We start from the raw sequence: 21,387 nt of genomic DNA on the forward strand, positions 1-21,387 counted from the left end.
AAAAAAACACTCCTTAGGAAACAGTTTTTTCGTTTGGGAATAGATGTCTTCAAACGATGACCACATATTGACACGTCCATCTCACCCAAAGCGAAGACGCCTCAGTGACAGAGCCAATGGGCGTTGACTAGAAAGCGTCGTAGGGGAACTTGCCTGCTGGTGCCGACGTACTGGAAGGAGCGGTGCTTGTCGCTCTGGGATTTTGGGTGTTGCGCACGGCCCACTGCATTGAGCGAGGCGCCTGGGCGGCACCGTTGGCATGGGAGCTGTTGGTGGTTCTCTCCAGAGGCTCGTCCAACATAAAGGTCTCCTGCTCTATGTCATCACTCTGGCTGCTGCTACTGTCCGAATCACTCGAGTCATTAGACTGAGAGTCATCTTCGGAAAAAAAGGCAGGAACACTGCTGGCACCTGATTGAATTACCAAGGGAAAAAAATAACATTATCCTGAATTGGTTTAGAGGAATGAAGACATCTCGCAATTATGATTCATTTCCTTTCCAGAAAGTTGTATTTATAGACTTATAAGAATATCCAATCTGTCTTCTTATCCATGGTCTGTAAGACCAATTAAGCTTCTTAGAAGCCACTTTATAAAACAGTTTCAATATGACTTTCTACAACTATAAAAAAGAAAAGAATTTGAACAAGGTCCTCCATTTTAGGGTTAAGCGAGCAGAGAGGAGAAAAAGTGAAGCTTGGGCTCCTTTTCAGTTATCTTACAGTAGGTATGGTTTATTTAAATAATCTAAGTATATAAAAATACAATAATCAAATCTACCTTTGGAGGAAAAAAATGCTCAGGACATTGTGGGCAGGGAACTTGTCTATCAACTCTATAATAGTGCACTTCCCAAGTGCTTAGTAGAGTGCACTGCACAAGGTAAGCACTCAATAAATACGATTGTTAGTGTCATACCTGCTTCTGAACCAGCAGTGGCTGCGGTGACGACGCTTCGGCGCCCACTGGCATTATCCTGGTTACTGTGGTTACTCTCACTGTCGCTTTCAGTTTCAGCCGCTGCTAGTAAATCCAGCTCCATGTCACTCCCTAGAAAATAGTTTAAAAATGAAGTTCAGTGATGTCCCGGGTCACCAGAGTTCAAATGGTCTGAAGAGCTAAAAAGAAACCCAAAAGCCGAGGAAAAAGCGTCGAGAATAGAGAAAAGTCAAAGGATATCTGAGATAAAGGACAGCTGTCTATAAAAATTGGAAGACCTGGGATGTTCAGTATAAAATTCCACAAGGCAGGATGTAAAAGATAAACAAGTTTCAAAGAGTACTCAGCAGAAAATAATTTGGAAACACAATTTTCAGAGTCTGTTCCTTAATTAAATGGCATTTATTGAGAGTTTACTGTGTGTAGAGCACTGTACTAAGCATTTGGAGGAGTAGAGACTCATTTCTTGCCCCCATTGAGCTTATGGTGGTGGGGGGGAGCACGGCACAGACATTAATATAAATAAATTACAGATATTAAAAAAAAAAAATGTTGGTATTTGTTAAGGGCTTACTAAGTGCAGAGCACTGTTCTAAATGCTGGGGCAGATACAGGGTAATCAGGTTGTCCCACGTGAGGCTCAAAGTCTTAATCCCCATTTTACAGATGAGGTAAATGAGGCACAGAGAAGTTAAGTGACTTGCTCACCGTCACACAGCTGACAAGTGGCAGAGCCTGAATTCGAACCCATGACCTCTGACTCCCAAGCCCGGGCTCTTTCCACTGAGCCACGCTGCTTCTCTAGAATCACACTGTGCACATAAGTGCTGTGGGGCGGGGGTGGGAGGGGGGAGAGATGGAGCAAGTCAGGGCGAGGCAGAAGGGAGTGGCAGAAGTGGGGGGGGTTAGTAGGGAAGGTCTCCAAGGCCTCTTGGAGATGTGCCTTCAATTAGGCTTTTCCGGGGGCGGGAAGTAATTGTCTGACGGATTTGGGGAGGGAGGGCGTTCCAGGCCAGAGGCCGGTCGTGGGCAAGGGGTCAACAGCGATACCGAGATCGACGCACATTGAGAAGGTTAGCATTAGAGGAGCAAAGTGTGAGGGCTGGGTTGTAGTAGAAGAGTAGCAAGGTGAGGTAGGAATGGGTAAAGTGATTGAGTGCTTCAGAACCAAAGGTGAGGAGTTTTTGTTTGATGTGGAGGTGGAAAGGCAATCACTGGAGGTTTTTGAGGAGCCGGGTACATGTCCTGTACATTTTTGTAGGGACATGATTCGGGCAACAGAGTGAAGAAAGGACTGGAGTGGGGAGATAGAGGGGGCTGGGAGGTCAGCGAGGAGGCTGATACAGTAATCCACGCGGGACTGTATAAACGTGGTGGCAGTCTGGATGGAGAGCAAAGGGCAGATTTTAGCAATGTTGTGAAGGGGGAATGACAAGCTTTAGTGATGGACTGAATATATGGGTTGAATGAGAGAGGTTACAGGCTTGTGAAATAGGAAGGATGGTGGTGCCATCTATAGGGATGAGAAAGTCAGGGGAAGGACAGGGTTTGAGTGGGAAGATACGAAAGTTCTGTTTTGGACCTGTTAAGCTTGAGGTGAAGGGAGGACATCCAATTGAGATGTCTTGAAAGCAAGAGGAAATGCGAGACTGCAGAGCGGAAAAGAGATCAGGGCTGGAGATCTAGATTTGGGTATCATCCGCATAGAGATGAGAGATGGTAGTTGAAACCATGGGAGCGAATGAGTTATCCAAGGGAGTGGGTGTAGATGGCAAATAGGAGGGGACCCAGAACTGAGCCATTTAGGGGGTGGAAGGGAGAGTAAGAGCCCACGAAGGAGACTGAGAAAGAACAGCCAGAGAGATAAGAGGAGAAGCAGGAGAGGACAGTGTCAGTGAAGCTAAGGTTGAATAATGTTGTTAAGCGATTACTGTGCCAGCCACTGTAATAAAGTGCTGGGGTAGATACAAGCAAATTGGGCACAGTCCTTGTCCCACATGGGGCTCACAGTCTTAATCCCCACTGACTGAGACATAAAGAAGTTAAGTCACTGCGCAAGGTCACACAGCAGACAAGTGGCAGAGCCAGGATAAGAACCCAGGTTCTTCTGACTCACGAGTCCATGCTGCTTCAATGGCATTCAGTGGCATTTTACTTTCAAGCCTCCTAAACGCAAATTTTAAGATACTCTGAAATAGAGCTGGGCATGAATAAGATACACACCATCCTCATCGTGTTCGTCGTGCTGTCCTTCGGCTTCAGCATTTTCTTCCCCGTGCTCTTCTTGTTCATCATGATGGTCCTCTTCTCCAGCTACACCTTCCACCACCTCGACCTGAAACCCGATTCGTATTTTCAGACACACACGCACTAGAACGTCCAGCAAGCTTTGTACTAAAGGGTTAACAGGGCTGCCAGTGAAAAGTTTTATTTATCATTTAGGAAGAACAAACTCTGAACGAACTAACGAAGAACTGACAAAGAAAATCATTCAAAGTTACAGGAAAGATAGTTAAGCAAGATTACCATTTACACGATTCAGGGAAAACGAGCATAAAATTTGAATATGGGTAAGAGCCTTACTTGTGGGGCTTCCATCCAATTCCTGATATTTTTACAACTCATTAAAAAACACAAACCACACTGTAACAGAGCATTACTCCCTATTCAGTTGACTTTGACCAATTATAAACTTTTCTCCCAATGCGCCTAGCCACTTCTCTCACTGTCATATCAATCCCCAAAGAAAGAAAAAAAAGTTGGCAGGTGGAAAGACAAGGCAGAAATCCGATGGACAAAGCATCATGTCAGGGACAATGGCAATGAGACAATGCTAAGGGCTGGAAACAAGAAAAGAAAGCAAAGGGAAGAACGGTGATACTGGAATTCTTTAACTGGGATTTAAGCGCTTACTATGTGTCAAACACTGCTCTAAGTCAATTAGGTTGGACACCGTCTCACATAAGGCTCACAGTCTAAGAGGGAAGGAAAACAAGTATTTCATTTAATCCCCATTTTACAGCTGAGGAAACAAAGAGGAGTTAGATGACTCGCCCAAGGTCACGAAGTAAGCAATTGGCAGAGCCAGGATTACAACCCAGACTCTCTAACTCCCAGACCCACGCTCTTTCCACTAGGCCATGCTGCTTTGGTTTGATAACATTCTGGTGTGCTCATTATTTCAACCATATCAAAGTCACCCCATCCTCCACCCAAGAGATTTTAGCACTCTGGGATGAGAAACCTTCATTTGGGCATTCTTAAACAGAGGGATGAGGCCCTTAACATAGCCACCTTGGATGAAAATGAATTTTTCCAATATCCCCAATGTACAGCAGACCCCTAACAGCTTACCCTACTGACAATAAACTAAGTCTTGTTCACAGGCTCCAGGTCCCCTTATGCATTACCGAAATAGCTATTTTATCTTTAAAAAAAAAAATAAAACGGCCAACCTCTTCCACATCTGCTGAAACAATATCATCTTGCTCTTCATCTCTACCGCGAACCGGCTGGGATTGACTGATGCGTCTCTGTTGAGGATTTCTAATAATGTAGGATGACTGAGATTGACTGGAGCTGTAAGAAAACACAAGCTTTTGAATCCTAATGGAACACTTTATGTTTGGAATACTTCACTGAGCACAAATGAAAAACATAGACACTGTTGACTTGCAAGCATCTTACAGTAGGCACAGAATGGGCTACATATTTAGCATGCACATTTTGACTTAAAGACATAATATCAAAATTTTCTGTTAGTAAAACTCCCTAGGACCTACAAATGTGATCCCCCACTGAGTTCTTATGAGTTCATGCAGATAAAGGGCACAGATAGATTCACCCGTGGTACTGAAATAAAGCTGCATTGTACAAATTCAGATTTGTAACAACAAACTGGACTTTTCTGCCTTGAATCTACATTAGCATGTTCTTCCGTTTTAAATATTTCACATGAAAATTATGCTACACTGTGAAACGCTTTAAAAGTGGTATACCGTTTATCTGATCTAACTGCGTGGAAAGTAATTAACCCAATATATTTACTGAGCACTGAATGTGTGCAGAGCACTGTATTAAGGATTGACAGAGAGGGTCCCTGTCCTCAAAGAGCATACAATAGCAAGGGAGACAGATCCTAACTGTTTACAGGTAAGAGGAAGTGAAAGAGTATAAAAGATATCTACATGAGAGCAATGGGGATGTTAAGTACTTATGTGTCAGATAAGCCCTCATAGAGGAGATGTGATTTGTGAAGGGCTTTGAAGTTGGGAAGAGCTGTAGTATGTCAACAATAAGCGTCTGGCGACAGAAGAGGTACAGTTAGGACAACTTGAGAGGAATGAAGCATTGCCAGCTGGGTTGAAGTGGGAGAGGAGAGTAGGTAAGTATGATGGATAAAGCTGACATTGCTTTAAAGGGAAAGGGTCAGGAGTTTTGGTTTGATGTGGAAAGGAATGAGCAATCATTGGATGTTTTTAAGGAGCTGTAACCAAGTTGTAATGAAAGGAAATTCTGATGCAAATTCCAAGAATAATTGTTTCCAATCACTACCTCATCCATTCACTCACTATACTCATCCTTAAAAACTTCAATATCAGGGTGACTGAAGAACGACTTAACTCCAGGCAGACTACTAGGAGGAGTGAGATGTTCATTTTCTTTGCTCCAGGTCAGGCTGTTTCCCTGACGCCTTCGGCAGGACAGCAACGATTGTTGTCAATTGTCAGACATTCAAAAAATTGCACTGCTATTCTCCTAAAGGAAAGGACTGGGAGCCGCCGAGATAATTCGGGAATCCAAAGCAATTCCTCCTCTGGAAGCTAAACTCTGGGAGCAGTGACTAAATGGCTGCTGTCTCACCTTGAGAAAAACTACTGTAAAGCTGGCTCGTAAATAAGTACGATAAATTTTTACCTTATTTACGAGCAGCCTCTCTTATCACCTCCTTCTGCCCCACAATAGGTAACTGAAAGCTAAATATGGGAAGGCCTCGCCACTCCAGTAGCACGTCATCAGAAGCCCTGGGCAAGTGACTATTCCTAAAGCCTACCACGAGCCTTTCACACACTGAGTATAGGGGTTTCAACGGATGTTCCTCTCCCTGCCTAGGGGCAGATGGCCCAGTGCACTTATCTGAAGACTTGAAGCCCAGAAGAATGGAAGGAGGAGCTAACTTTACCTGCTCGATTGATCGGATGATGGTCGTGGTGGTAACGGTTCTACAGAGAACAGTTCTTCGCTGCCTTGCATGGCATCTATGCTAGTACTAGCCAGAGTAAATGGGGCAGTGGGGCGAGCAATACCCATCCGGACGGGAATAATCAGAGATTCTGCTACATTACATAATTCTTCCACAGCATACGGCAGCAGTGCTTGGAATACACGTTTGCATTTTCCTATTGGCTGTGGAATGAAGTTGCTGAAAAGAGGGAAGAAGGAGAGTGAATTAATTTTTTTTTTTTTTACATCTTGCATATGACAAGTTCCCTAAAATTACTTATCCAGAGACAAAGAAATGGCAGGCATCTTACTTTTTCTTTTTGGACGAAGCCATTTCCACACTAAGAATGACAAAAACTCTTGCCACTGAACGTAGAAACCTCATTGTCACAGCAATAGCTTCTTCTCTACGGCCGGGAGTATATTTATTTTGGAGCTCTTTTACGAGAGTACCTAACAAAGTATCTAAGAGCTAAAGAAACATAACATTAAATTACATCCACTATTTTGTTGACAACATATTTCCCCATTAACAATTTAAACACTTATATTGTTTAAAGCGTCTCTTAATTAATTTACAAATGACTAACCTGCAGTTTGAAATTTGAAATTTAAAAAAAAAAAACCTAACATCTTTCACGCCCTAAATAAAGATGACATTCGTTTCCTGACATAATACTTTGTACTAGTGTTTGACAAGTCACTTAAAACACATCTCTTACAATGTTTAAAGTCATTTTTTTTTAATGCTCAATAACCTTTCCACTGAACAGGATCGCGTTGAAAGCAATACGGTATACTTACTAAAATATCTGCAGTACACTTGACTATAAGGCAGTGTGTGAAACAGTCTAACCGAATGGTGCCACTTTGTTGATTAAGGTATACTTGTTCTTCAGGCAAGAGATGACCTATTCTACTGCTGGCACTGAGGCTTGAAACATGAACAAGATAAAATACAGTCAAACTTCAGAAAAACACCAGTAATTATTAAATTGTTAAAGGCCGATGAATACATACGGGTCTTTATTCTCCTGTGAACCAAACATGATCATAGATTTCAAGGCATTCCAGTCCTGCAACACACGCTCCAGAGCAAGCTGGGCAAATCTTGGAGGCTCTAAATCATGATCAGGCATATCTGAATCTAGTGGGAGGTTTACCAAAAAAAAAAAAAAAAAAGAATGATGGTAACCATGGTAAGTCAAATAAAATAAGGCAGTGTTTCAACATTTAAAACTTTCCTGGGCTATGTCTCACCTTCAGGATTTGCGGTTTTTCGATTACGATCTTCCCTAATTCGAGGTGGCCTATACTGGCAGTGTTCTACAGTTTGCCTTGCAACAGTCTGGACTAAAAACAGCAGCAAGTGTTCCCCCCTATAACACAAAACACCTTGGTGAGAAGAGGCTAAAAACTGTAAAGGCTTCTCTCTTCCCTCTCAATCTTACTGACTCTCTGGCCCCCCAAGTTCACACTTGCCTGCTATTTGGCAGCGTTACAAGATTGGTGGTAGTAAGCAGGCGGTAGAGCAGATCGAGTCGAGCAGACTTTTGTCCAGCAATTAGTGTTTTACATTTGCACTTTTCCCAGCAATCGCAATAGGCTGTCGGTGATGTCCGTTTGAGCCTAGGAAAGACCAAATGACAAAGCCGCTCAGCTACTATTTTATAAATCAGTTCCATATTAGCATTTTAGACTCTGAGCCCGTTGCTGGGCAGGGACTGTCTCTGTTGCCGAATTATACATTCCAAGCGCTTAGTACAGTGCTCTGTACACAGTAAGCGCACCATAAATACAACTGAATGAATTTTAAAGTCTTGGGTCCCAGTCCTAAGTCAATTTAATATAATTTAGTAGAGTCAGGAAAACATCAACTGAATTAAAATGGGAAGATCAAATTTTTCTCACGTTTTTATGTGTGCCGTCACCTCTCAAAGATTCACATTAACAGTACCAATTAGTATGGTGGTAAGTAGAAAACAAAGGGTAAAGACCAACACGGTTTGCTCATATTTACCTGTTCTCTCATTCACAAGGTAGACTAGACCAATATAGATTAGGATATGAAATATAAACACTAATCTGTCCATCGGACTATTCACTCACACATTCCCAAGTCCCATATTGGACTGAAAAGGCAGCCCTACCTTCAGGCCTCCGGCAAGTTTGCTAAACCTACGCTCAAACACCACCTTGGGCTTGTGCACTCTCAGCAGGTGACTAAAGATTCAAGCCTAGACAAGTAGTGTCCTCCCTGTCAATTCCATACTGAAGCGTTTCTTAAAATTTAATGTGGCAGGAAAATTGAAAGGTTTATAAGCTTCCTATAAAATACACAAAGTCTTGAGAGGGAAGAAATTCTATAAACACCATTAGAACAACAGAATTTTATCGTATTTTTATAACAAAAGCCTAAAAATACCCATCTGTATTCACACAAAGGCAGAAATTTAGTCTCCCTAGTCACAGAACTTGACAAAATAAGTGAACTCATTCCCAGTGGAGTGTAACTTGGAGGGAAATACTTTTATCTTTAATGTTGAAATTCTCAATTATGAATCAAAAATATATTTTTGAGGGCAAACACCCTTTATACTATAATCATTTTGTAAGGAAATGGATGATCAATTTTGAACAGCTTCACAGATAAAACTGAACATGATAAAATGTAGAAACATTAAAGTAGAAGGTTAGGTTTGTGAACAATTTAAAGAATCAGAAAAATCAAAACAAGAAAGATAGCTCTTACTTGCAATCGTGACCCTTATGACAGACCCTCGCACATTCTGTACAGCAGCAAAGTGATTCTAGCAAGCCGCAAGTACGACATTCAAAAATATCCTGAAATGAAAGCATCACATTGCGTTAAGATGGGGGAAAAAAACCTACATAAAATCATTAAACTAATCAAATGACATGTAACTAACAATTTAGATAGGCCACCTTTGTTTCCACAATGCAGCATTCTAATGAGAGTTAGAAATTGAAAAAGGGGAGCCTAAAGTTGATGAGCCCTCGGCAATAAATTCGATTAGCAAAAGGTCATATAAAAGACATCAGAAGCAAATAGGTTAAATCAAAAGCAACAAGATTTATGCATTTCCCAACATCCAGTCACGCAGTAGTGGAAACAGTAGTAACAATTTATCAAGCACCCACTGGGATCAAATCACTAAGACCCTGGGAAAGTACAAGAGCAGCACCAAACAAGCGCCTGGTCCACAAGACTGCTAGCTCCTTTTGGACAGAGATCGCATCTCCCAACCCTATTGGATCTTACTTTCCCAAGCCCTTACTACAGTGTTTTGCACACAGTAGGTACTCGATACATAACACTAACCCCTTGACTGAAGATGCTCACTGTCTAACAGAGGAGACGGACAGAAAAATGCATTCACAAATAACGGAAACAAATGAATGTACATATACACCCTTGAGTACCGGGAATAAGTACTAATAGTGAGTGTTAAAGACGACTAATACGTTGCTATCTCACAACGTTGGGAAATAACGGAGGAATCCTTGGGTAGAAGTAGTGAATCAGAGGAATGAGCACAGGCCTAGGAGTCGGGAGACCTGGGTTCTAATCCCGGCTCTGCCACTTTCCTGCTGGGTGATCTTGAACAAATCACTTTGCTTCTCTGTGCCTCAGTTTTCTCATCTATAAAATGTGATTCGAGAGCTGTTCTCCCTCCTGCTTAGACTGCAAGCCCCATGTGTGATGGCGACTGCGCCTGGCCTGATAGTGCCATAATAAGCGCTTAACTAATACCATAAATATCATAATCGTTATTGATATTATTATTGTTCTTTGGAATTTTAGGAGGGACTTGAAGACGGGGAAGCCAAAGGTTGATTTGGTGGGCTAGGGAATTCCAGGCTGGGGGAACTGCGTAAAACGAGCGGTCAGAGGAAAGTGGGAAAAAGCCAGGGGGAGGGACGGTAAGGAGGTGATCTTGGGAGTGAGGGGGGGAGACCCAAGCAAGACTGAGATCCTCATCTTCCCTCCCAAACCCGGTCCTCTCCCAGACTTCTCTATCACCGTCGATGACATGACCATCCTTCCCGTCTCTCAGGCCCGCGATCTCAGTGTCATCCTTGACTCGTCTCTCTCGTTCACCCCACACATCCTATCCATTACCGAGACCTGCCGGTTTCACCTCTACAATATCGCCAAGATCCGCCCTTTCCTCTCCACCCAAACGGCTACCTTACTGTTACGGGCTCTCGTTATATCCCGGCTAGACTACCGTGTCAGCCTTCTCTCCGACCTTCCTTCCTCCTCTCTCGCCCCGCTCCGGTCTATTCTTCACTCCGCTGCCCGGCTCATCTTCCTGCAGAAACGATCTGGGCATGTCACTCCCCTTCTTAAACAACTCCAGTGGTTGCCTATCGACCTCCGCTCCAAACAAAAACTCCTCACTCTAGGCTTCGAGGCTCTCCATCACCTTGCCCCTTCCTACCTCTCCTCCCTTCTCTCTTTCCACCACCCACCCCGCACGCTCCACTCCTCTGCCGCCCACCTCCTCACCGTCCCTCGGTCTCGCCTATCTCGCCGTCTCCACATCCTCCCGCGGTCCCGGAACGCCCTCCCTCCTCACCTTCGCCAAACTGATTCTCTTTCCCTCTTCAAAACCCTACTTAAAACTCACCTCCTCCAAGAGGCTTTCCCAGACTGAGCTCCTCTTCTCCCTCTACTCCCTCTGCCACCCCCCCTTTACCTCTCCGCAGCTAAACCCTCTTTTTCCCCTTTTCCCTCTGCTCCTCCCCCTCTCCCTTCCCATCCCCACAGCACTGTACTCGTCCGCTCAACTGTATATATTTTCATTACCCTATTTATTTTGTTAATGAATTGTACATCACCTCGATTCTATTTAGTTGCCATTCTTTTTACGAGATGTTCTTCCCCTTGACTCTATTTATTGCCATTGTTCTTGTCTGTCCATCTCCCCCCGATTAGACTGTAAGCCCGTCAAACGGCAGGGACTGTCTCTATCTGTTGCCGACTTGTTCATCCCAAGTGCTTAGTACAGTGTTCTGCACATAGTAAGCGCTCAATAAATACTATTGAATGAATGAATGAATGAACCCAATATGTAAAATGGAGAAAGCTGGGGGGAGAGCCACACCCACCCTCAGGACTAATGCATGTGTATCCACATTTCACATGAACGTTTAAGTGCATATGAAATTATGCGAACAAGTACTTTTTCAATGAACTCACCCTGACACTCGTGCTATTGTTATATTCTTGGTCCTTTCTCCTGCTAAAGCTACATATACATGATTTTAAATCAGTCTATCTTCCTCCTAATAGATGGTAGGAACTGTGTTGCCTTTTTCTCTCAGTGTAGAAAACCCCACACCAAACAGGGCCTCAATAAACGGTAAGTGCTCAATAAATACAATGGAATGAATGAATGAATGAGAATGAATGAATGAAATGGCATTGCTGCTGCTGCTGCTGAAAACTAATCCATCCAGCCCTTCAGTATAGCCAGAAAGCCAGTGTCCTCTCCCAGAAAATTTCCCCTAAGATCCATGTAAATTTTTGCTCTGATACCAAATCCTTTGAGTGGGGTGAAGGAGATAAATATTCTTTGGGACAGAACTTTTAAGTCTAAAGAAGAGGATTAACTCAAAATGGTCATGGAATACATCTCTTAATTTCTCTTGTCCAAATACTCTCCCAAGCACCCAGAACAGCGCTCTGCACACAGTAAGCACTCAATAAATACCACAGATTGATTTTTAATGTGTTGAAAGGAGTAATTTAGTAAAATACATACTGTCTTAAAGACTTCAGGACCAAATGGTGCCAAAGGGTGCTTACCCCTTCCTGACCCAAGCAGCTCCGCCAAAGAAAAGGAAGTTTCAGAGAAGGAGAGCTTAGGGGTGGATCTAAGAGCTATTCCTTTTAACCTGAGTCTCTTAAAGAGGAGAAAGCAAGCAGAAGTATTAGGCCTCTCTCTTTGGTCCCTCTGCTAATATTCTTACTCCCGCCTCATCTGAAACCTCTTTGGCTTTGTCCTCCCCATTTCTTCCCATCACTTCCAAGTTTTCCTCACCTTCAGCCTTCACCGTTAGTCTTAGGTAACAGGGGTAAGAGGCAACACCCTTTCAGGGCCATTCCAAGGTCCAGGGTCTACGTGAATCGGGATAGAGCAATTTCAATTTCTCAGTCCCTTGACTACCACTATAATTTACTTTCATGCTCGTTATGGACAGCAAACGTGTTTGCTAATTCTGTTGTTACTGTACTCTCCCAAGTGTTTAGCACAGGGCTCTGCCCACAGTATGTGCTCAATAAACACCACTGACTCACTGATCTATTATACACAGGCCAGACCACATTTCAGACTATCAGAGGTCATGTAGCGCTTACCTGATTAATGTGCTCTGCTCCTGTCCACGTAAAGCTACAAGTGTCATTGCAACACAACACATACAACGGAGAGTCATCCGGGTTTGTGCCAGATGGGCACACCATTCCCATAAATACATCTTCTTCTTTTTCACTTGACGATGCCTCAGCTTAGAAAAACAAAAGACGAAACATGGTCGGAAAAAGGAGAGGGAAGACAGACAAATGAGTAAACACAGTATTATACTTAAAACATAAAACTTAAGATTGGATAAGGGTACTGTTACACCTATTTTTCAAAGAGAAATATATTAGGAAATTTTTTTTTCACTAGAAAAGAAACCAGAGTTTGAAGGATGAATACCAATTCCTCAATAATGTGGTCTGGAGATAAGAGCTTTAGGAGCAACAGCACACCTCTTTAAAAAGCCTCTTTACTTATCTTTTAGTTTTTCTCCTTTAGATGTTTTATTGAACTAAAAAGACCATATTTTGTGCATGCACACACTAATTCACATCAAATATACTTACAGTAAGTACTCACACTCTACACTACAATGCCTAAGTGTGCTGGCCCTGCACAGAGAGATATAGACCTCCATGTTTGCGAGATGACCGCTGATGGTGAAGTTTGCCCATGAGTCCACAGTCGGCCCATAAAAAAGGTTGTCTCTGCTTGTTATGGACAGGGAACGTGTCTGCTAATCCTGTCGGGTTGTCCTCTCCCAAGCTCTAAATCTGGTGCTCTGAACATAGTAAGTGTTCAATAAATTCCATTGATGGATGCACTGAATGTTTATAAGTGCCTAGCGCTGTTCCTTTACCTTCTTGTCTCTCTTTCTGTGTGAAGCTTTTGCTCAAAGAAGGCTAACTCTCTTCTTGATGGCAGTGCGCCACACCCAGGTCCATCCTCAGCAATGAGTCCTCTTTTCAGCTGGGAGGCACCACTGACCAAGACTGTTTCCTTGCATTCTGAAAATGCTTCCTATGGGCCCTTAGCTTTTTGTTTGGCCAGTTTCGGCTCTCCCTATGGCAACAGTCTGGACATCCCACTGCTGCTCATTCTCCTCACGTGCCCCACCCAGCAGAGCTGTGCTAAGATGAGTAGAGCCTCAAAACTAGGAGACTAAGTTCCAAAATTGTGTTGTGATCTTGTCTTCCCGCTTGATGCTGAGGATGGCCCAGAGGTAATGCTGGTAGGCAAGGCTGGTCAACACTACAGCTCTGTAGGCACTTAGTTTGGTCTGGAGCCTGATGCTTCATCGCCGCCACACCCTGATAGTCTCCTTAAGGATGTGTTGGCCTTTTTGATGCTGTTTTGGGTGTCCCTGTCTGTCATTGCATCACTGCTCAGTGTGCTGCCCAGGGAGCTGAACTCTGTCACAGCTTTGATTTTTGAACTTCCCTTAAACACTTTGGATTGTGTTATTGTGTTGTGTCCCAGGTGCAAGCTGATAAATCGCCTCAGTTGCATTTACACTTTTGGTAAGCCCGAAATACCTGAATGATTGAATGAAGCGGTTTACAATAATTCGCATGGAATGAGAAAGAGAAAACAGTGCCAGGCTCTGCAAACACTAAGCACTCCATCACCATCACTACCAGGGACACCCTTTGAATGTGACCAGTGTAGACGGGAGTGTGGATTCTGCGCTGACCTTCCCAGCCACACGTACTCTCATAGGGGAAATTCACTATCATTGGTGACTTCTTTTTCAATAGAAAGAACAAACAGATATAAAGTGTGAGTTTGAGAGGAGAAAGACTGAAGACAAAAAGATGAGGGGTAGAGAGATGAGGCAGAAGGCTGCATACACTAGTCTAACCAGGATATAGCAGGCACCTGGATCAGGCAATCCCACTCCAAAAGTTAGAAAATTAGAACCAGGTATCAGTGGCTGTACTGGGCAAGTAACAATGAGAGTGAGGTGAGAAGGAGAAGGAATGTACAGCACATATGAAGTTTATTTTATACAAACATCTGGTATTGAAGACTTAATTTATTCATTTGATTTTATTCATTTATTGTGCAGAGTTTAGGCTCTAGAAGGAAGTTAACCTCAATGCGCCTTCTTCAAGGTTAGAATTCAGAAACTGCATACTATTTCTCTGAAAAGAGAATGGCTTGGTTTAAAGCAGATTTGAAGAATAAACAGATTAGGAATGGCACTTAAATATTAAGACGACAACAACGACTATAACCACAAGTTAAAGACTCACTCCTAAGTACCCCTCTCTGAGGGGAGACTAAATAAGCAGGCACTAAAGCCTTATATGGAAGTAACTTGCAACCCAGTCAAACAGAGGGAAAGACTGGGAAGGATGAATGGAAGCCATTTTGGGAGGGAAGGTTTCAGCTGCGATCCTTGGCGGTCAGGCCACGGGAAAAACTTGGAGCTGTGACTCCGGAAGGACACGGGGTATAGAGAGGGACTGAGATGTGAGGGTTAGGAAACCCAGAAGGCTTAGGGGTAGAGAAGTGAAGCCTTCAGAGGAGTGAGGCTCCTACCTCTAAGGGGATGGAGCCATCAGGAATATCAATGGCAGTGTATCCTGGCATCCAAAGAACTTGTAATAATAAAAATAATGTTGGTATTTGTTAAGCATTTACTATGTGCAGAGCACTGTTCTAAGTACTGGGGTAGATAAAGGGTAATCAGGTCAATCCCCATTTTACAGATGAGGTAACTGAGGCCCAGAGCAGTAAAATGACTTGCCCAGTCACACAGTTGACAAGTGGCAGGGCCGGGATTTGAACCCATGACCTCTGACTCCCAAGCCCATGCCCTTTCCACTGAGCCACGGATGAGACTAGAGCCTGGAATGCCCCAAGGGATGAGGGGAACAGACCAGAAAAATGTGAGCTCCAGGACCCCTACAAGAGAGCAAAAGGGTCCTGGGGAAAGGGGTAATAGTGCTAGAAAGAGAAAGATGGTTTGGACCACAGCTCCATTTGTCACCTGAGTGATGTGCTAAAATCTGCATAATAGCTATTAAAATATATGGAGATTTCAGACCCTGGTTTCTCCCTGTGGAGTAGCTGCAGAAGCAGCTCTGAGTACCAGGGAGAAGCATGGACCGTGGAAGCTGAGGAAGGTGGGGGGCACGTGATTTCTCTGTGGGCTCCGGATACCCAGTTCTTGGAAGAGGAAGGGCAGGCTAATCCCCGACTGACCCCCTTGACTTTGTGGGGAATGTCAGAGCTTGAGACAAAGGGTGGTGACGGTAAATGAGGATGCAGGGATTTAGGGGTTCACTAGGCAGGGATGAAGGGGAGGGCTTTAGGAGCCAGAGGAAGCTCAAGGAGAATTGAGTCTGGGGACTATTTCTGCCAGGATTTAGGGCTGGGAACTCCTGGAAGTGATAAAGTACCCACGAGAAAGTAAATGGCATTAATTTCCATTTCTCAGCTACCACCCACAAAAAAGAGCAGCTCCTCACATTTAACCAACTGAATTTCCAATGGCAACAGACATGGTGCTTTTGTTAAAAGAATGATTTCGAACCACACGAAATTTCCCCAGAGGAAAGGCAAAGCTTTGAGAGTTACCATTTAAAATCATTAATAAACAAAATTCCATCATATCATTTCAAAAATAAATGTTCCTACTTGGAAGATTAACACACACTTACCTTTAGCAATTTTCTGTGCTGTTTCTAAGATGGTAATTGCAGCAGGGTAAGCTCTACCGCTAACAGCAGACATAAATGGTGTCATGCCTCTTGCATCCCTGGATGGAATTTTTGGACAAATTAAATAAATTCTTGACAATTTAAACTGGTTGCTTTAAATATTAAAATTATCACTCAATGGCATTTATTGAGCATCTACTCTGCACAGGGCACTGTACTAAGCACTTGGTTGAGTACAATATAATAGAGTAGGTAAACATGATCCCTGCCCACAAGGCCTACTAATTTTTGATTTCACCAGTACAGAGGTTCAAATGGAACTGATGTTTCCAGTTCAAGGATTAAAAAGCAGAATTCTTAAAATTCTAAACAAAACCCGATAGTTCTGAAGAGAAATCAACAACTTTCAAGTCTCTATTCTTGATTTTTCTCCACAAAATCCTTGCCAATTCCACTAAATCTTAATTCCTGTCCATTTACTTTTGACACTTTCTAATCTCTCTTCACCCATTCTTGCTTCATTTCCCCCTCAGTCAAGAGAGATGAGGCCTGTAATAATAATAATAATAATATTAATTATAGTATTTTATTTGTTTACTATGTGCCAGGCACTGTACTAAGTGCTGAAGTAGATACGAGCAAATCAGGTTGGATCCAGTCCCTTTCCCACGTGGGGCTCATAGTCTCAATCCCCATTTTACAGAAGAGGTAACTGAAGCACAGAGGTGAAGTTACTTGCCCAAGGTCACAGAGCAGGCAAGTGGTGGAGTCAGAATTAGAACCCATGACCTCCTGACTCCCAAGCCCAAGCTCTAGCCACTATACCACGTCGCTTCTCAATTGATACTTTTCCTCCAACTCCCATTTTGACTCGTTTCTGTCACCTTCACTTCAGTGAGATGGTACTCTCCGAAGCTGCAACCAAAGATTTCCTTGGCAAATCTAAAAATCTCTACTTTACACTAATCCTCAATCTCTCAGCTGCCTGACACTCCAGACTCTTCCTTCCTCCTGGAATCCAGCCCTGACCAAATCCACCAGACCACAGTTCTAACTTTAAAGCTCTCCTAAAATCGCACATTTTCCTGGCCATTTCCTGTTGTCCAGGGAGAAAAATGTGATCCTTCCCTTGACTGTTGTGTAACCTTGGGCAAATCACTACCTCTCTGTGCTTCAGTTTCCTCCTTTGTATAATGTGGACTAAATAACTGTTTTCTCTCTCCCTTAGACTGTGAGCCCCATATGGAACGGTGACTGTGTCTGACCTGATTATCCAGTGCTTAATACAGTGCTCTGCAGAGAGTAAACACTTAAATACCACAATTATTATTCTTAACTTAACTTAATGTGAAAGACCATCCTATCTTAAATGAACTAATATTTTTGATACACTACTAAAACATTAGCATTTTTCATGTGGTTTCGATGTATGCTTTTCTTTCCCAGTACCGGTTCTACATTTCTCTCCTTGACCCCCACTTCAACCTGGCTTCTGTCGCCTTTACTCCACAGAAACTGCCCTCTCAAAGGCCACCAATGATCTCCTTCTTGCCAGATCCAACAGCCTCTATTTCATCCTAATCCTCCTTGACCACTCAGCTGCCTTGGACAATGTGGACCACCGAATTCACCTGGAAACGTCATCCAAACTCCGATTCCCTGACAGTGTCTTCTCCTGGTCCTCTTCATATCTCTCTGGCGGCTCATTCTTAGGCTCTTCGGTGGGCTCCTCCTCTGACTCCTAACCCCTAAGTGTGGGAGCCCCTCAAGATTCAATTCTGGGTCCCCTTCTATTCTCCATCTACTTCCACTCCCTTGGGAGAACTCATCCGCTCCCATGGCCTTCTTTGCACCGCTTCAGATACCTCCTCTATTGCCAAACCCAAATCTGCATGCCTGGTCTCTCTCCCTCTCTGCAGTCTCGCATTTCCTCCTGCCTTCAGGCCATCTCTCAAACTTAACATGTCCAAAACTGAACTCCTTATCTTCCTACCCAAACCCTGTCCTTCCTGTGACTTTCCCATCACTGTAGACAGCACCATCACCTTTCCTGTCTCACAAGCCCATAAGCTTGGCATTAACCTTGACTTGCCTCTCTCATTCAACCCTCATATTCCAACCGTCACTAACTCCGATAGGTTCTACCTTCACAATCTCTCTCAAATTCACCCTTTCCTCTGCATCTAAACTGATACCACGGTAATCCAAATACTACAATAAACGTCTACTGTGGCACTAACTTGGCCTTTTAACATTTAGCCGCATAAAACCTTACTTGGCTGACAGGAGTTCTCGAAGGTACGGCTGTAGAACCGCGCTATCGCATAACAATTTCAGAATAAAATGAGCATTCGCCTTCCGATCCTTCGACTCGACTACAGATGGCTCTGTAGAAGGCCCTGTAATTGAACACAACACACTTGTAATGAGACATTCCAAGTGGTTATAAAAATATTTCAGGGAAAAATAAGACGCAAGTGTACTTTAAGACTGAGATTAATTACAACTATTGGGAACGTACTTATGAATTTCATTAGAGTTTAAAAAATCTTTAAAACACTTTATAAACCTAAACAGATTCTATGCTAATGACAAACATCAAATTTTCCTTCCACACATTATTAAAGTGACCTTTTTCCTTCTTTTATTGTGCTTTACCAATGAAGCAAACTGTGAAATGCATAAAAGTGAGTTTATTTTTGAGATAAGGAGGCGTTGGGTCTGGCAGCTTAAAAACCTTGGGCTCCTATTTGCGAAGCCAGCAGTTCCCTATCGTCTAAGCAGATAAACAGCGGGTTCTCACCTGGAATGGTGGAGGTGCTTGGTCCTTGACCAGTGCCGGTCGCTGCTGTGGTAAGAGATCCCACAGCGGGGGCCAGGATAAAATCAATGTCACCATCTTTCAGTAAACAGAACAGCAGGATGTACATCATTATAGAAAACACATCCCTAACAAATTGCTCAGAACTGACCTCCACAGCTTTGAACAGCTAGCAAAAGGTCAAGTCAGACAGAGGCGCTAGCGGAACCTTTGAACACTAAAAACTGATAAAGCAGAACAGTGACAACTAATTCATTACGCCCAAAGGACTGCAATTTTTAAGAGGGAAAGAAACGCAACATTACGGTAGAAAATTTAAGTTGTAATTTTTTAAAAAAGGCTATTTCAGCATTTCGGTCTGAAAGCTTAAAAACTCAGCCCCTCCCTCCCCCTCAAAGCATTCACTTGTGGCTAAAGTATTTGACATTTCCTGTTCGATCGCTGCTCTGGCACGTTTCCAACATCTGTTATATAATTGTTTAACTAAACATACTCATTTCCTGTGAATTGCTCATCGCCTTCACCTCAGTGCTAGACAAAACAACAGTTCTTACCGGGATCCATTGCAGGTGGATCGGGAACCCAGCTAGGAGGAGCTATCGGGGGAGAAACTGGATCCTGGTGGTCACTGGAGGAAGCTCCGGCTTCATGCCTGCCCAAGCCAGCGGCTCGTAACGAACGCCTCATCATCTCCCTTAGTCTCAAGCTGGAAAGGACCAGAAAAACGGAGTTCACGGGTCTGATACACCACTAACACTTCTCATCAAGTGAATATCTATTCAGACTTTTTCCATCTGAGACGTTCAAATCCTCTCTTTTGACCAAAACAGGAAAACAAAATACATTCAGATCAATGTCCACTTTAGACATAAACCAGAAAGAGGTTCATACAAAATGGAGAACTCCAGACTCTGATTACTGATTGGTTCTCCCACACTAAAAGAGGAACGCAAAAAAGAGAAAAGGCCTCAAAGAAATTTGGAAACCGTTTTTAAGAAGTCTCTGAGGGAACCGCAAATTTGAACATTAAACCCAAAAATACTTTCTGTCTCCTGCTTAATCTGCATACACATCAAGTCCAAATTTAGGTTTTTTAAATCGGCATATTAGTAGCCCCAAGAGGCTAAAATACTTTCTCCTCTTTCAAAATTACTCTTGCAAATAAATTCACAGCTGGTAGCGCTTGGAAGTCCTTCTTAAAGTTCAGGTCTGTGTTCTTAAAAAAGTTACAGGTTGTTAGTATGATAAACCAAGAAGTGAATGTTTTATCTCTTGAAGACATGAGCAGGCAACCCAAAGCAATTTTCTAAAGATTTGATTTTTCCCTAAGCAGGGCATTTATAAATGCTTCTCCCCAGGCTTAAGGACAATCACTGACTGAAGCTAGAGCTTATGAGGGATGCTGTGAGATATTGGTCCCGTAGGATTTATTCCTCCACATAACTGACAACTTCCAGACAGTTGGTAATGCAAGCTCAAGCCACTCTACCCTACTATATGGGCTCCTATCCAATTCTGAAGCAAATGCTGATGAAGAAAGATGGGAGTCAGTTTCTCTGCCAATAAGAGTACTGTTTATTTGTATTGACATATAATGATGCTTTTGCAATTCTAATTAAGCAGAAAATAGACATTTGGTCTCCTAAAAATGCCTGGCACCGTTAAAATACAGAAGACTAGGTTACTAATGGCAAAACACTGAACAATTACCTCTAACTGTACAGAATGAGCAGATACATGGTTATGGGAATAGCAACATCAGCACTGATGCTCACAGGGTTTAAAGAATGCACATTGGTTTGAAAAATACAAAGGAGAGCTTAGGCTCATCTGGAATTTGCAACGCCCCCACCACACACACACCCTAGCTTGGTTGTTTGGATACAGTCAACTGATTAAGAGGGAGACACAGTAAGTTCTACCTCCAGTCTCCCCCTTTCCCTCCCACTCCCCTCCTGCCTTCTCCCTTTGAAAAACACTGTCCTTAACCTCTTTTTCTTCATTTGTCTTGGAATAGATTGTTAACAGAATATTCAGGTCGTGTTACAGATTCTTAAAAGAGAAAATTATTCTTCAAGATGCTGTACACAATTCATGAAGAGTCACCTGGATCCTCAGTGGTTGAGGATAATATTGAGGAGATACCACCTTGGCTGCTAAGACTCAGAGTTTTGACTTTTCTTCGGACAGGTTTGTCTGGAGTCATCAAATTTTCTGACAATATGGAAGAATTCAAGGATGATGTAATTTCCTCTTTGTAAGCACGTTATATCCGTACTAGAGAAGCCTTAGTATCCAGTCATGTTCAAATACACCACTGTGACAAAAAAGCGAAGGTCATGTGTCTTCCAGGTTAACGATCTCTAGCGTAAGTACACCTGCAATATCAGATGCATTAACCAA

At 43.0% G+C, this 21,387-nt stretch overlaps 1 protein-coding gene across 5 annotated transcripts in view; it reads right to left on the minus strand.

The window, feature by feature from the left end:
• Nucleotides 1-21,387, minus strand: part of UBR5 (ubiquitin protein ligase E3 component n-recognin 5) — a 126,599-nt gene that overhangs the window by 24,216 nt on the left and 80,996 nt on the right. For 4 of the 5 annotated variants that reach the window (XM_029063549.2, XM_029063550.2, XM_029063553.2 and 1 more), the window contains 16 exons: nucleotides 19,539-19,690; nucleotides 18,967-19,062; nucleotides 18,439-18,562; nucleotides 16,164-16,261; nucleotides 12,552-12,700; nucleotides 8,916-9,007; nucleotides 7,646-7,792; nucleotides 7,424-7,542; nucleotides 7,184-7,310; nucleotides 6,968-7,097; nucleotides 6,475-6,635; nucleotides 6,123-6,362; nucleotides 4,396-4,519; nucleotides 3,164-3,275; nucleotides 920-1,051; nucleotides 154-411 (listed from right to left, as the gene is read on the minus strand). In XM_029063549.2, coding sequence (XP_028919382.1) covers nucleotides 154-411; nucleotides 920-1,051; nucleotides 3,164-3,275; nucleotides 4,396-4,519; nucleotides 6,123-6,362; nucleotides 6,475-6,635; nucleotides 6,968-7,097; nucleotides 7,184-7,310; nucleotides 7,424-7,542; nucleotides 7,646-7,792; nucleotides 8,916-9,007; nucleotides 12,552-12,700; nucleotides 16,164-16,261; nucleotides 18,439-18,562; nucleotides 18,967-19,062; nucleotides 19,539-19,690 — 2,261 coding nt within the window. The remainder of the gene's footprint in view (nucleotides 1-153; nucleotides 412-919; nucleotides 1,052-3,163; nucleotides 3,276-4,395; nucleotides 4,520-6,122; nucleotides 6,363-6,474; nucleotides 6,636-6,967; nucleotides 7,098-7,183; nucleotides 7,311-7,423; nucleotides 7,543-7,645; nucleotides 7,793-8,915; nucleotides 9,008-12,551; nucleotides 12,701-16,163; nucleotides 16,262-18,438; nucleotides 18,563-18,966; nucleotides 19,063-19,538; nucleotides 19,691-21,387) is intronic. The other variant, XM_029063552.2, reaches the window with a different exon arrangement.

Source organism: Ornithorhynchus anatinus, chromosome 4, assembly GCF_004115215.2.
Source record: "Ornithorhynchus anatinus isolate Pmale09 chromosome 4, mOrnAna1.pri.v4, whole genome shotgun sequence".
Lineage (NCBI taxonomy): Eukaryota > Metazoa > Chordata > Mammalia > Monotremata > Ornithorhynchidae > Ornithorhynchus > Ornithorhynchus anatinus.